The following is a 16,636-nucleotide window of genomic DNA, read 5'->3' on the forward strand; positions in this document are numbered from 1 at the left end:
CATAAACAAATAACAAAAGTTCATATTGCAAGACAAAGGAAATAAATAAAACATATCATTAAAGATTTATGTTTAAGAATTTAGAATTTAAAACTTAAGATGATGTGTATTTGTTTTTTTATAAAAAATTAGTTTATAAATTTTAAATTTGTGAATATTAATTAAAAATTGACGAAAAATATTAGTATAAAGTAAATGATTTGAAAATAAGAACTTTAAAAAAAAATTGATATTATTATTGTTGTTCTTCATATTTTGGACCAGTTCAAATTCATTATCATGATAAGCTCTACAAAATTTGAAGCCATACCAAAAAAATCAGACAAACCCTGCTTTGCCAAAAATCTATCTCTAAAACAAAAAAAAGTCTAATTGATTAATGATCACATTAATCACTACATAAATTATCATTACCATCACACTTCCCACCAGAGCTTTTGCCACCACTCATAAAGCCATAAAAATAGTATGAAAATATTGGAGCATATAGAACTTCAGCGTAATTACGCCTGCTCCATCCGACAACTTACTGCAATTCCTATGTCACTTCAATTGTTGTTTCCTCGTCCAGTAATAACATTTCCATGCGTCAGATTTTTTGTTTAGCCAACTCATTTCAACACCTGTTGAAAAAAAAAAAGAAGTTTCAGCATAATAGCACAACCCGTTTTTAAATTCTTTTTATCTAAATTTATATATATTATTTATGATTTAGGATTTAGTGGGACTTTGAAATTTAAAATTTAGAGTTAATTTTGCTTGGCGGGACGGAATAGCCATGTAATATGGTTATATTATTAGCGATGTGTATTTGGTTTTGGAAAAAAATTTGCTTTATTAAATTAGTGAATATTAATGTAAAATTGAAAATATTGACTATAAATTAAATAATTTGAAAATAAATATTTTAAAAAATTTGATTTTGTGATTTAAAAATAAAATGAATTAGATTGTGTTTAGTTAAATGAGTGACAATGTTATTATTTAGTTAACTGTGATAAATTATTGTTAACAGGTTGATATTTTAAAAAATAAAATATTTAATTTATTTGAATATAATACAACCACTGATTATTAAAACAAGAATTTATCAAGTAAGTTGTTTTTTTTTTCACTTGAATTTATGAGCTAAGTTTTTTTTTTTTTTTTTTGGTAAACAGCTAAGTTATTTATTTATTTATTTATTGGTTAACTGTTATTTAATTTACATAGGAGTATGAGTTAATTTGGATCATTTCCATACAATATCAGTCCAATCCATCTATCTAGCAAAAAATGCTGAACTGCATAAAAAATGACCAACCCAATTCTTTTTCCCATATAATATCAGTCCAATCCATCTATCTAGTCAAAAACGTCAAACTGCATAAAAAATTACCAACCCAATGTTTTTTGAAACTAAAAAAGGATTAAGCACTTAATTTAAACATGTTTTTTCACCTAATTGTCTCAGAACACTCGACAAATTCCTGCGTGCTACTGCTACCACTTAGTCAGTGTCTCCCCTATCACATCAACACTAGCATACGTCCTTCATAAAAAGTATACCTTATTTCAATAGATGTTGAAAAATTTTCACTTGAGTAGGGTAACATGACTCTTATGATAATTGTTAACTAACACGTCTAACACTTAATCTTAATTTTAAGTAACTCAAAAGATAGCTAGTTATTTTTGTCAAAATTAATTTTCTTTTAGTAATTTTTTTGTCAATAACATCTTTCAAGTACCATTTTATCAGCATCAAATCTTTCAAAAATAATATCAAATTAGTACTTACTACTTAATTTTAGGAATTTATAGGCATTACTACATGTTTAATTTTAATACACTAATAGTATAAAATCTTTTACACAATCATTCAATCTGACCAATTATATTCGTTTTTTTAGATAATCATTCATACTGTCATTTTTAGTTATGTAATGTTACATAATTAGATGTATATGTAAATCTATTTTACACTGTCGGTATATTAATTAAATTCTTACTAATATAGAAACATATAACTTTGACCCTCCACAGAGGACCTTGTATTTCAGCCAAAACTTAAATTCCAAAATGGACGTCTAATGGAATATCAATCTCTCGTAGAGTAACACTAACGGTATACAATAGTTTTAATATTAATACGACAGAATTCCGAAGGAACAGTTTTAAGGGCTCTAGGTTTGCACAAACAAAATTGCAGAATGAAAGAATGATAATAAGAAACAAGCCACAGAGAATAACACGCATTTCCTATCAGAATGAGAAGTGAAAACTGAGAACAGAACCTAGAAGATAATGACAGCATTAACCTGACAAAGATTCTTCTTTTTTTCCCTCTAAGAAATATCATAATTTGTAATTATTGTGTAAAGTCCAACTAATTTACGTATTATAGATCTCATAAGTTAAAAAAAAAAAAAAAAAATCTTGAACAAGGAAGAAAGTCTACTGACTCTACGAGTGCGAACTCTTAAATTGTATTTTGCTCATCAGCAGGAGCCACACACTGCCATAATGAACGGTAGGATGCAATCTTGACTGCTTCAACCCCTAATGCGGAGAGGTTACTGGCATATTCCTGGTAACATTGTGAAAAGAGGAAGGTTACTACAAACATCAATGTGCTACATGTGTGTGTGTGTGTAAGAGATCATAATATATGTGTCTGTGAGTGCAAGAGTATCTATTAACCTGAATATCAAGGAACAGCTGCATGCAAATTTTGCCGGTGTCAGACACATTGTTATCTGAGACATCTGAACTTGCTCCAGCTCGTCTTTGTGCACTCTGCCTAATTTTCTGCAGAGAAAATTCTGTCTTTCTCGCCTGCACATTATCAATATTTATTAAAACAATTTCGAAGATAAAACAAATTCACAAGGTTAAAATTTCATCAATGCAGTTTGAATTTGGATACGTACCACATTGACAAGGTCCGATGCTAATTCATAATAACGATCAGTGATCTCAGTAGCAGCAGATAGAAGTATTTCATTCCTGCTTTCACTTGTCAAATATCTTGTAGCTCGCTCTCCATCCAAAAAAGCCTGGGATGTTCAGCATGTCATCAGTATACACTCCAATTCGAAAACAAAATTATTTCTTATAAATTAGACTCATCCCAAAGATATTGATGGGTCAACACATTCTCTTAACCTCTAGGCTTCCTTTTGTACAAAAGATAACAGAAAATGAAGGTGTGAAAGAGGGATACACTGCATTTTTCTGGTGTATCTAGAAAAGAAATAAGTGCCTTATAATTGTGGCACATGAATCATAGAAGCCATCGGGTACACATTTTAAATTAAATTTTGCATGAGTATAGTTTCACTGCCCTCCAAACTTTAAAAGATATAATTCAAAGCACAAAAATTTTGGGGAAAAGAAAAGGTAAAAATATCAAGTAAATCTATGCAGCTTACCTTTAGGGGACGTAATACACCTGCAACATAGGGTGAATGCTTCACGGGTAGAGGTTTATTAGTCATCCTGTAGGTTGCTGTTATCCCCTTCATCTGTCTCAAGTCCTATATTGTTTTTGAGCAAGAAAAAAGGAAAAAATATGAAAGTATTAGAAGGGAGGATGGAAAAAACGAATGGAAAAGGATCTTCCAAAACTATAAAGCAATTCAGATCTGTATACACAACCAATACAAATCCAGTACAATGCCACCAACCTCAACTGACTTTTCCACTAGTGACTCCACTACTGCTTTGGTGACTAAAGGTTCTATAGATTTCAATGATTGACCACCTTGTAAAATGCTCTGCCTTACTGATTCAAGAACATCAGGGGAGCATGAAGATAGGAGCTGAAGCACGTGCTCCAGGTAATCTCCACGAACATGCTCTTCCAGATACCTTATATCATGAATTACCTACAGTTCATTTAAACATATGATACAGATTAAGTACAGTTTTTATCAATTATACCTTCATTTTGCAAATCTAGCAAAAACTGCAATTGATACCGATATTTTCTCATTATGGTCACTACTTTTTTTGGTTAGCAATCCATTAATGTAACCTCAAACAATATGGTAAAGATGAGCATTTTTATTTTATGAATGCATATAATGTAGGTATAAAACTAATAAAGCAACATGAAGCATACATAAATAAAGTCATCTATAGCAGCAGAAACAGCCCATTGAAACCCAGTGTTGGTGTTTGTGCTATGGCTCTTGCGGGCATTCAGTCCAGACGACAGCCAATTTGAGTATCTGCGAGTACAAATGGATGTTAGCTTTTTCTGTCAGCACAAAAAGTTATCGTGTGTTAGCAGCATAAAACTGACCTGGACAGAAGCTGCAAGGATAGGCGTAGGAACTTGTCAGAGCAAGAAAGGACAAGAACATCTTCTCTCCAGCATGATCTCATACTCTCCAACAGTGTAACACTTTGTTTTAATGTTAAAACTCGACTTTCTTTGCCAGAGACTGTGTCTTGCAAAGGGACAAGACTGGATGTTGAAAGCACATCATCTAAAGACTTTGCTATTTCCTGAAACCTGAGGCAATAGCAGATACAATTTCCATGTACTTAAATGAAATAAGTATTCTTACGTAATTGTGACCTAAAGCAATATAAGTACCTCAGAGAGAAATAAACTCCAATATTCCATTGCTTCATGAACTCTATATAAATTGCTTCAGATCGAAATTTAGCAACAGCAGATCTGGACGGACAGTAGCCTATAATGAAATTAAATTTTACATCAGTGAATACCTGTTCCTAAAATTAGCAAATGCATTCTCAAATCATGCATCAACTCAACAAAGTTCTTTTAGACTTGAGGAGCATATTGTGTATGTTCTTTTCTGTTTCCCCTGGTGAAAAGTGAGATAGACTACTACCTTCTAGATAAGCCAAGAAGTCTAAGCTTGCTTTGTAATTCTTCAAGAATTCTGCTGGTTTTCCAGGAGAAAATGCACTTGGTTTTCCCTTCTGAATGGAAGAGAGAACCTCCTTGAGGATTGAATTGGCTAAAAAGTCAAAGACATGCAAACCTGAATTTTCTGCAACAAAAACTAGGCCTCAGAGATGTACATATCTCATTTCACACTTAACAGTACATGCCGAATAAAAAGAAGTGAAAGGTGATTTAAAAGAAGTTTATTTTCCAATTTTTAAACACCAATAAAGACAAAGGAGCGCATCAGAAAGGATGAAGAAACCAATGCAGTAATAGCAGAGCAAGGATCTTATGGATTGTAGGTGTGCAAGTGTAATGATAAAGATGGTCCACTGTATTCAAGTGTAGTAAAGTAGTTTGAAGAAAGTCAGATGATGTACCAGCTGAAGAAATGTCCAATAAAAATTTACAGTCCTTAACAATGCACTCCTTAATTTGCTGATAATCATTATCGAGCTCATCTCCGGATGATCCTGCAGCCAAAGCTGATGGCCCGTGTGGTATAATCTTCTGTATCAACGGAGCCACAATAGTGGTTCGAAAGAGTTCTTCTGCATTCTTGGTGTTATCAATAGCAGCATATGCACGTAAGCAATTGTAGATTGCAGTTGCATCCCGGTGCTCTAGACCATCGGCAAAGCAATGTCCCAAGCTTGCATCCACTATTTGGCTTGCATTTTGAATCCTCTTCTCCATATTCTCAATAAAAGGCAGGTTCTGTACTGGCATAATAGACAAAAAGAGATGAGCACAGAACGTACTAAGGCCTTAAACAAAGGTTTAGTTTATCATAAATCAAAAATTTCTTAAACACTAGAAGAAGAGCTAAAACAAAACAATACATACGTTAGCCTCTTCAACACTAGACATGCCTATACAAAAATGCGGTAAAGAGATTATGAAAATAAAGTTATCAACTATCAACAAGTCAAACATGCACTCTATGTCAAGTTTGTCCACACACACACACACACACACACACACACACATATATATATATATATATAATGCTAATTAGTTGACAGTGTGCATATACTAATAACAATAAACTGATTTGACCTCTGATCAAGCTTAGATAACAATTTTAGTGCTAATTGATTTGAATTTCACTGGAAATTGTCACTAGTAAATATACATATAAGATACTAAGAGTGTTTCAATGAAAGTAAAAGAAAAATTAAAAAAATTAAAACAAACCTTTGCATGTGTAACATAGAATTTTAGCCTGTTCATCTCGCTAGCAATTCTCTCCAATAGCATGCTTTGGGTCTCTCTAACACTTGTTCCATTCTCAACATGCTGCACAGAAACTCCATTGCTCAGGGAATTCTTGTCTGTCAAACTTCCATCCCCATTCGACCAATCAGTGGGTACACTAGGCAGCTCCTTTATCAGCTTTTCAACCTGCAATCATCCAGATACGACAAGCTTACCACCATGTAATAGCAACTGAATTTCGATCAATAGCTTTCTACCCCAATCTCAACTATTCAAAAATCAACCTTTATAAATGATATGGATATCTTCTCGAATTGGCAAAAATACAAAGTTTCTAGTCCAGTTTCTATATTCTTTGGAATAAAAAACAACGAACCTAGCAAAACCTAAACATCAGAAGAATGGCATAACCTTCCTACTCAAACAAAAACACCACATTACACTATATAGTAACTCATTCACACTACTCGCATTCTCACCAGATATAGAAGAAATGACATCAAGATCTCACATCAAAGATGCTCAAATTCAATCAAGCAACGACTAAAAAGGAAAACCACAGCTATAAAATTGCAACCTACCTTAGAAACAACGTGAAACGTGTCAAGAAGAAGCTCGAGAGTCTCTCTAGCAGCGGCAGCCTCAGATCTCTGCTTCAAACCGTTCTTGATGGCGACAAGGGACACCTCAACGGATCCCCTGAACTGCTCGATCTTCTCACGGAGCTCAACGAGCGGCGCACGCATGCGAACGACGGCAGCGTCAACGTCGACGAGCTTGGTACTGAGGTTAACAAAGTCAGCATAGTCGCGGTTGATGAGATCGATGAGCTCGTGGTTGAGGGAGGAGAGGTAGCTGTTCAGCTCTGAGCGTAGCGTGTCGAAGGGGACGAAGGTTCGCAGCTCAGAGATGTAGGATTCGGAGTCGAAGTCAGGAGAAAGAAACGACGCCGGTTTGAACCACAGAGGGCGGGAGTCCAGCGGATCCGAGAAAAGGTCCGTGGCAGATCTTGGTGGCGCCGGCATCGGATCCGCCATTATTCGGTTCTGGAGGGCCTGGCTTTGTTTGTTGTTTGGTTGCTGAGAGAATGGATCGATTGCAGTATTTTCCGGAAAGGGCCAACTGCCACTAATCGCACCGCACGGGAGCCTACCGGAGAGGAGAGTCACCGTGTCTTAATTTCTATTACCATTATTATATCAATGCGGAAACTATGTCCTTTTTTTTTGGGCTGAAAAAATAATCAATTTATTATTATTATTATTATTATTATTATTATTATTTGACAATACCGTTCCTATTTTGTAATATGCTGACAACGGTTATAAAATATCTAAATAAATAAATAAAGAAGAAGTAATAAAAATTAAAAAATATAAAAAGAGAATATTTTATTGTTTGTTGTTGTGTAAAAAATCTCAGTTTATACTCTTATTTATACATTATTTATATATGTACAAGTTTTTACTTTTTCAAACTATATTAAATACAATCATGCTTAAAAATGGGCATCCACATAAGATGTGATAAAACATTCTTATCACAACACTCCTCCTTAGATGACCATTTGGGATTATTACTTCATTAAAATCTTACTAAAAACAGCCTAATGGGAAAAAAATTTTAGTGAAAAAAAAAAGAGTACAATATCCTTTGTGATGGGGACTGCTTCATTAAAAACCTTGTCAAGAAAAACCCAATGGAAAAAAAACCTGACTAAGAAAAAAGAGTACAGTCTCCCCCTCTTGCCGACATCATTTAATGTCTCGAAATCGGCGCATCCCAATCTCATGTACTAATCTTTTAAAGGAGGATTTTGGGAGTAATTTTGTGAATAAATCTGCCAGATTGTTACTTGAACGGATCTGTTGGACATCAATTGTCCCTTGATTTTGAAGATCATGAGTGAAAAAGAATTTGGGAGAAATATGTTTTGTTCTATCGCCTTTGATGTATCCGCCTTTAAGTTGAGCAACGCATGCTGTATTATTTTCAAACAGGACAGTTGGGAGCTATCTTATGATCAATCAGTCCACATGATGATAGAATATATTGAATCAGACTCTTCAGCCAAAAATACTCGCGACTAGCTTCATGAATCGCCAGTATTTCAGCATGATTAGAGGAGGTTGCTGCTATCGTCTGTTTCGTGGACCTCCATGATATAGCTGTACCACCATATGTGAACAGGTATCCTGTTTGAGATCTCCCTTTATGTGGATCAGACAAGTATCCAGCATCTGCATAGCCAACTAGTTGTGACTTGGATCCATAAGGATAAAACAATCTCATATCAACCGTTCCATGAAGATATCGAAAAATTTGTTTGATTCCACTCCAATGTCTTCTGGTTGGAAAGGAACTATATCTTGCTAGTAAATTCACCGCGAATGATATGTCAGGTCGCATATTATTAGCAAGATACATTAGCGCTCCAATGGCACTAAGATATGGTACTTCAGGACCAAGGATATCTTCATTCTCTTCTTTAGAACGGAATTGATCATTTTCCACATCTAAAGATCTTACAATCATTGGGGTACTTAATGGATGTGACTTATCCATATAAAATCTTTTCAAGATCTTTTCTGTGTATGTTGTTTGATGAATAAAGATCCCATTTTTTGTATGCTCGATCTGCAGGCCGAGACAAAATTTAGTCTTTCCCAGATGTTTCATCTCAAACTCTTTCTTTAGAGTTTTTATAATTGTTGGAATCTCTTCAGGAGTCCCAATGATATTTAAATCATCAACGTACACAGCAATAATATTGAATCCAGATGCAATTTTTTTATGAAAATACAGGGGCAGATATCATCATTCTTGAATCCGTTTTTGGCCAGATACTCAGTAAGACGATTATACCACATTCGTCCAGATTGCTTTAGACCATATAAAGATCTTTGCAATTTAACTGAGTATAACTTTTGCGAATATTCACTGGATGGTTTAGATATCTTTAGTCCTTCAGGGACTTTCATATAGATATCCCGATCTAATGAGTCGTACAAATAGGATGTTACCACATCCATTAAATGCATATGCAGTTTATAATATGCAGATAAACTGACCAAATAACGCAATGTTATCGCATTCACTACAGGGAAATACGTTTCTTCATAATCTATACCGGGCCTTTGTGAAAAACCTTGTGCCACAAGTCGGGCTTTGTAGCGCACAACTTCATTTTTCTCATTTCGTTTTCTCACAAATACCCATCGGTATCCAACAGGTTTTACATCTTCAGGTGTACGGACTACAGGTCCAAAGACTTCACATTTTGCAAGTGAGTTTAATTCGGCCTTCATGGCTTCTTTCCATTTTGGCCAATCATTCCTTTGTCGACATTCTTCGACTGATCTTGGCTCAAGATCCTTACTTTCATGCATAATATTTAATGCCACATTATATGCAAATATTTCATTGACAATTGTCTTATTTTGGTCCCATTTCTCTCCTGTAAAGATATAATTTATCGAGATCTCGTCAGTTTCACAATTTTCAAGTACCAGAACGTCTTCTGGCGTTAAAATTATATCAGAATTTTGGACAACTACAGGTCTTTACTGTGTCTTTTTCAACAGGAATAGTATTTACCTCTTTTCTCTTTCGAGAATTTTTATCTTTGGAACCGATAGGCCTGTGATAAACCCATATTTTCTGATGTAATTTGTGCTCAATTTAAGTGATTTATTCAATTCTTCACCCACTTATTCATGTAAATTGCATGGTTTTACTTTCCCTTCCTTATTTTATGATATATGTGAAAAATATGTTTCCTATGCTTTAAAAATATTAATTTTAATTACCCTTTTATTACCATTCGATGCCGTGATTTGTGTGTTAAGTATTTTCAGATATCATAGGGCAGGAATGACTCAAAGGACAAAAGGAAACATATAAAAAAATGGAAGGAAAGTACAAAAAATGGAGTTTTGAAGAAAAGGACAGCGACGCGAAAGCATGGACGACGCGAACACGTGCCTAGTGTGAAAATGTAGCAACGCGACTGCGTGGATGACGCGGAGGCGCACATTGAACAGAACGCAAATGACGCGTACGCGTGACCGACGCGTACGCGTGACAAGGAAAACTCGCAGATGATGCGAACGCGTGACAGACGCCACGTACAAGAATCTGCAGAAAACGCCCCCATCAATTTCTGGACCCTTTTTCGGCCCAAATCCAAGCCAGAAATACAGAATATAAGCTAGAGAATGGAGGAATCAAGAGAGAGACGAAATACACATTCATAATTCATAATATTAGGTTTTAAATGTAGTTCTTAGAGAGTGAGGTTCTCTCCTCTCTCTTAGGATTAGGATTAGCATTTCTCTTATTTTTAGGATTGCTTCTACAATCACAGGTTCAATGTTCCTTTAATTAATTTTCTAGTTTTATTTACTTTATTATTTTAATTGATATTTATCTTCCAGATTTGGCTTATGGACCATTCATGTTATGATTTTCTTAATTAATATATTTTGAGGTATTTCAGACTTGATTTTGCTTTAATTTATTTATGAATGATTTCAATTCAATTTAGATTTATTTTTCCCTTTCGATTTTGGTTAAGTAATTAGCAACACTTGAGCTATCAAACTCAGCTGTTGAATGAAATAGGAATTCCTTGCTGGTTAATTTGCACTCCAATAACTCTAGTCTCTCCATAGGAGTTGACTAGGACCTGAGGATCAAATTAATTGGTCCACTTGACTTTCCTCTATTTAGCAAAGGTTAATTTAAAAGTGGGAGCAGAACCCAATTCTCTTCACACCTGATAAGGATAACTAGGATAGGACGTCTAGTTCTTATACCTTGCCAAGAGTTTTATTTATTTAAATTAATCCCTACAGTTTACTTTCTTGCCATTTACTATTCTTGCCCTTTTATCTTATACATTAAAAACCCAATAATAAATCATATTGCCCTGCAACTCCTTGAGAAGACGACCCGAGGTTTGAATACTTCGGTTATTTATTTTTATTGGGTTTTGTTACTTGTGACAACCAAACTTTTATAAGAAAGGAATTCTTGTCGGTCTAGAAGCTAAACTTACAACGGGAATTTATTTTTAGAAAATTCTAGATTGCGTGAGAGTTTCGTTCTTCAAAATGGCGCCGTTGCTGGGGAGTTGCAACTGTGTGCCTTATTATTGGTTATTGTAAATATTTTCTTTTGCTTGTTTATTTCTTTTTATTTTCGCTTTTAATTTTTATTATTTACTATGAATTCTCACCCCTACCGCTTTGAGTTTGGTTATAATAATATTGAAAGGAATGGAAGCTATAACAGGAACATGCATCAAGGTCAAAACAATCAGAGATGGATGGAGCCACGAGGATCTGATCAACCCTTTAGGCAACCACACATTCCAAACTATCATGGACGACGACCATTCAATAATGCATGTCGGAACAATAGTTATGGTGGACCCCCTTGTAATCACCGACAAGCCCCATCATACACCTATGAACCACCTCTTCAACACAACTTTGAACCACCACACTCACAAGCCAACTACCACCATTCACCTCCATATAACCCTAACCCGTATCCACCCCAATTCCAACCTAATTACTCCCCAGAACCACCACTTCCTATGCACCATGTCCATATCCAACTCCCCAAGAAACAAGGGAGCAACTCAAGGAAACATTTGAAAGATTTCATGCCACACTTCACCAATTGAATCAAGCAATAAATAGACTACCTCCCCAACGTTCGGACACTCAAGGAACCCCCATGGCTTTATGTGGGCAATCTAATGAAGAACGCAGCATGAAGGAGATACTAGAGACCCCACTGGACAGCACGGAGCATGACTTTGTACTGTAACAAGTGGAGGAAGCTGAAATTATAGAAGAAGAAGAATTGGTTGAAGACCTAAGAGACGCTGAACCTCCATGGGAATCCAGAATTGTAGAGAATTCCGTCAAGAAATTTATAATTGATGCTAAGGAGGATAGTGCCCAACCTCCAAAGCAGGAATCTTATGAAGAACTGGACGGAATAACTCAACAAGCAAGTTTCCTTGATAATGAAGATCACGAGTCAAGTTCTCCTAGTAATGAATTTGCATCCGCAAGTGAATTCTTTGAGATGGAAGAATCTTCCCCATGTGAATACGAAGATGATGCAGAGGTAGATTTTTCGCAACCCCCAACTTATGACTTGAGTGATGAGGAAGATATCGAAGACTTCGATCAAGACATGGTTACAGCTGAAGAAAATTGCAAAGAAGTGGAAGAATTCACAGAAGAACACAAGGGAGATGAGCTTGCAAAACCACTGGAAATACCCATCCCAAGACCATTACCGCCCAATACTAAATTCAAGTGGGTAAATTCCTTAGCTTTTATCTTTAATTTTCTACTTGAATATGGTTTGCTTGAAACAGATGGTCAGCTTAGAGCTCTTTGCGGCTTTAAGAGCGAAAAGGAAATGGTTCGTGCTCAAGGCTGGTATGCAAGATTCAATAAGGTTCCACGCTTCAACTTGAAGTGTAAGGATTGGTTTCAAGTTAAATTGCATGGGTCTCGGAGAATTTTTGGCAATCTTGGTGAGAATGCAACTTCCAAACCGCCCGGCTGGAAAAATATAAATCAAGACAAAGGCGGATATAAAAGCAAGGTTTGGGATCCTGGAATCTATTCTGACATTCAACACCCCGGGAACCTGAGAACCTGTTTGAATTTACTCAAAGGCTTTACATGCCTAGTTTGGGACCCCGGAGGCTGTTGGCATTCCAAACAGTGGTGGAGATTTTTGGATGAATTCAAGCACAAGCCACCATAACAAAGGACCCCCCAGATGTCTAACTTAAGGACTTTAACTAAAAGTGCTAGGTGGGAGACAACCCACCATGGTATGATCGTTCCTTTTTCAATTTTATTTCGTTTTATTTATTTTTATTTTATTTTATTGAACCTAAAATTATTCATAGCATCTACTTAGCATTGCATATTGCATACTGCACAATTGCATAAAAAAAATCACTCCACACGATCGCGCAGGCCACGCGTGGGCGTCGAATGGAACTCGGCGTAAAGATCCAACGCCCAGAAAGATAGGCTGGAATCGTGCGGCTGGTGTGCCTTTAGCACAATTTGGCCCACGCGTTCGCATCCCTGACGCGAACGCGCCACTTGCACAACCCCATCCCACGCGAAAGCGTGAGCGACGCGTACGCGTCGCGCGGATTTTATGGTCCCCTTTTTGGAAACAGAGAGTTGCGCCAAAACGACGCTGGAATCGTGTGTTTCGCACAATTCTGAGTGACGTGTTCGTGTGCCCACGCGTACGCGTCACTTTCATTATCCCACAATCGAGCGATCGCGTCAATGACGCGTTTGCGTCAACATCCTTTTCGCCCAAATCACGCGATTGCGTGCCCCACGCGTTCGCGTGGATTCAAAAACACTAACCCCCATTCACACGAAACCCTACCCATTCACGCGAAACCCCCCTCCACTCCCTCTGCAACTTCTCTTCTCCCACCCTCCGACCACCACCTCTCCCAGCCGCCCAGACCCGCCGCCGCGCTGCCATCCCAGCCGCCGAACCGCCACCGACGCCACCCCCTTTCTTCTTCCCCCTCCCTTTTTCCCCTCCTCTTCTCCCCTTTCCTCCTCCCTCCACAACCACCGTACCCCACTGCCGCCGCCTCCATCACCGCGCTCCACCACCACGTCACCCCTAACCACCACGACCCCAACCCCCCTCCTCCCCTCTTCTCCTCAACCTTCATGCACCCAAAACCACCACACAACCCTCTGCCGCCACCACAAACCGCCACCACGCTGCCACCCATCGCCGCTGCATCACCAACGCCACCACCATCTCTCTGAGCCTACTTTCTATTTCTACACACCAGGTTCTGCCGAACACCGATTTCATTTTCCCCATTAGTCATTCAGTTGCACATTTTACAGTTTTTGTTCGAAATAGGATAGTTAGAGATGCATGATTGTAGTGGATTTTAGGTGGTTAGGTAGCTAGGATGTGGTTAGTGGATTTAGGCCTGATAATTACACCATTCTTGTTAACTGTTTTTTATCTGATTCGCAATTCTGAATTTGCTGTTCTGTTCATATGTTGTTCTTCATATTTGATGTTGCTGATAAACTGTTCTTCACTGTTCTTCCTAATTGTTAATCTTTTTAGCACTATTTAATTTCATATGAACTGATTTTTCCTACTGTTTACTACCCGGGAACATCCAATTTTAGTCGGAATGCTGCCCAATTTTCTACAAATTTATGGTTTAATCTACTCCATTCATGTATTGGTTTGAAAACTCATTATTTTGCATTACTTGGCTACAACCAAACCAATTCATGAATGCACGGGCTAGCATTCTTATTCCTTTTGGTTCTCTGAGTACTAAATTGCTTATTGATGATTTTATTCTCATTTTAAACTTACTTTATCTATAGGAATTATCATCAGTAAACTACAATCCTTGCTTGAATATAAGTTGATTGTTCCTCAAGTTTGTGAAATTCTTGGTAACTAGGAAAACCATTCTCATGCCACTCACTTTAACTTCCTTTTAAATCCTAACCAGTTTAGTTTTCTAACTTCTCTTTTTAGTTTTTTTTTACCTAACTACTTCAACTTTCTAACTCAAGGCATGATTACTGTTTTTCCTAATTTACTTGAATTCCACTTCTATTATATTTTGGATTGTGATTTTTTACTTTCAGACTTTTAACTCAAATTCAATCCAAAATGTACATATATTCAACTCATCTCATGCTTCTATTACTCTTTTGTCTTTATGCTTACATTGACAAAATTCTACTTGCCTACTTGTTTTCCTGCTTTAGTTCTTTAATTATATCCTGCTACTTCTGCTTTTCAGGATGTCTGATCTCCAAAGGAAAGGAAAAGGCAAGGCAACTACAGACAAACAAAAAAGAGGAGAATCTTCTACCTCTATCCTGGATCTCCTTCACGACGATTCCTGGCGGGAAAAGAACTTTACCCCGCAGGAAAAGGCCGACCAGCTCCTCATTGCCATAGATCCAGTCAAGTTTACAAACAGATACTGTGAGCTCAAGTATCCAGTGTTTGCCACTGTCAGGAACCTCTACCTAAAAAGAACTCTCAAAATTCCAGAAGAACTCACCCAGTACACTACCGAACAGATTAAACAAAGAGGCTGGTTCTTCATGGAAAGGAACTTGACAGAGGTCAATGCTTTCTGGGTCAGAGAATTTTATTGTAACTATTTCAAGACCTCCCTGGATGCAGTGCACCTCAGAGGGAAACAGATTTTGGTCACTGAGAAAGCTATTGAGGATATCCTCTGGCTTCAGCCTAAGTCAGATCAGCCTGACGATTACCAAAAGGCTGAAGAGGATATGAGATACATGAGATTTGACTGGGATGCAGTCAAGCAGAGAATAGCCCTTGAACCTACTGCCTCATGGGTCATGAGAAAGAATACAGTGATGCCTAAGGAAATCAAGCTGATATATTTGAATGATGAGGCTCGGCTTTGGCAGCAGATCCTGAGTAACTACGTGATGCTGAGCACTCATGAGACAGAGGTACCCGCTGCTATGATCACCCTCATCTGGTGTGTGATGGAGGGTAAGGACCTATATCTTCCACGTTTCATCAGGTATTATATGGCTAGGGTCCATGTCAGAGGCACTCTCCCTTTCCCTTATCTGATCACCCAGCTAGGCTGCCGAGCTGACGTGCCTTGGGAGCTGGCTGATGAAAAGCCAACTGCAAGAAGATCATTCCTCACAGCAGGAAGTTTTTGGCATTAGGGTACAAACCTCCTTTTCTCACTGCCTCGGGTGAGGCAGCCACATCTTCAGATGCCCCTTCTGCATCCACTACTGCACCAGCCCCATCCACTGTACATCCACCTGCTCCTGAGCCCATTTATCATCTGGTGCACCGCCTCTTCGCACGCCTAGATCGTATGGAGCGTCGCCACAAGCGACGCTATGAGCACCTAAAGTTGATGATCCGATCCGGCAGCGACATCCCCTCCGAGCCTGACACCGCTTCTAAGCCTTCTGATGCGGAGGCGGATGATCATGAGGAGGAGGCACACGCCCAGACAGAGCAGAGAGGACCTGAGCAGGCTGCACCACATCATGAGGAGCCACACCAGATCCAGGCCGCAGATCCAGAGATTCCTATATAGACAGAGCCTCCGCTTCAGCAGGCAGCTCCTCCTACACTTCCAGAGACTGCAGATCCTCAGCCTACCACAGAGTCACCAGCAGCCCATCATTCCGGAGATGACACTTCTCACACCCAGCCTGAGTGAGCATCGAGGACGATGCTATTATTTAAGTATGGAAAGGTCGCCATCTCTGGTGTACTTTATTTTGGTGAACCACTTTTCAGACTCTTTTTATCCTATTTTGCTTATTTTTCTGTATTTTTATTTTTATTTTTATCTTTCAGTACTTGCACACTTTTCTTTTGCTGTATCTTTACAGTATTTCTGCATTTTGCACCTTAGTTTATGTATATTTATCT

At 37.7% G+C, this 16,636-nt stretch overlaps 1 protein-coding gene across 3 annotated transcripts; it reads right to left on the reverse strand.

Annotated features, from left to right (window-relative positions):
- Positions 1–214: 214 nt before the first annotated feature.
- Positions 215–7,377, reverse strand: LOC112722236 (conserved oligomeric Golgi complex subunit 2). 3 transcript variants are annotated; one of them, XM_072206992.1, is made up of 13 exons: positions 6,706–7,377; positions 6,104–6,310; positions 5,287–5,623; positions 4,848–5,009; positions 4,586–4,685; positions 4,289–4,501; positions 4,106–4,214; positions 3,669–3,869; positions 3,414–3,518; positions 2,913–3,038; positions 2,683–2,817; positions 2,445–2,569; positions 215–623 (listed from the first exon to the last, which is right to left on the reverse strand). In XM_072206992.1, exons 1-12 carry the CDS (start codon positions 7,159–7,161, stop codon positions 2,462–2,464), a joined length of 2,259 nt encoding a protein of 752 aa, XP_072063093.1. In that variant the 5' UTR covers positions 7,162–7,377; the 3' UTR covers positions 215–623; positions 2,445–2,461. The 3 variants fall into 3 exon arrangements, with proteins under 3 accessions (XP_072063093.1, XP_072063094.1, XP_025629006.1); XM_072206993.1 differs by lacking the exon at positions 215–623 and adding an exon at positions 1,446–1,531; XM_025773221.3 differs by lacking the exon at positions 215–623 and having other exon boundaries at positions 2,223–2,569.
- Between the last annotated feature and the right edge of the window lie 9,259 nt (positions 7,378–16,636).

Source organism: Arachis hypogaea, chromosome 11 (genome assembly GCF_003086295.3).
Source record: "Arachis hypogaea cultivar Tifrunner chromosome 11, arahy.Tifrunner.gnm2.J5K5, whole genome shotgun sequence".
Lineage (NCBI taxonomy): Eukaryota > Viridiplantae > Streptophyta > Magnoliopsida > Fabales > Fabaceae > Arachis > Arachis hypogaea.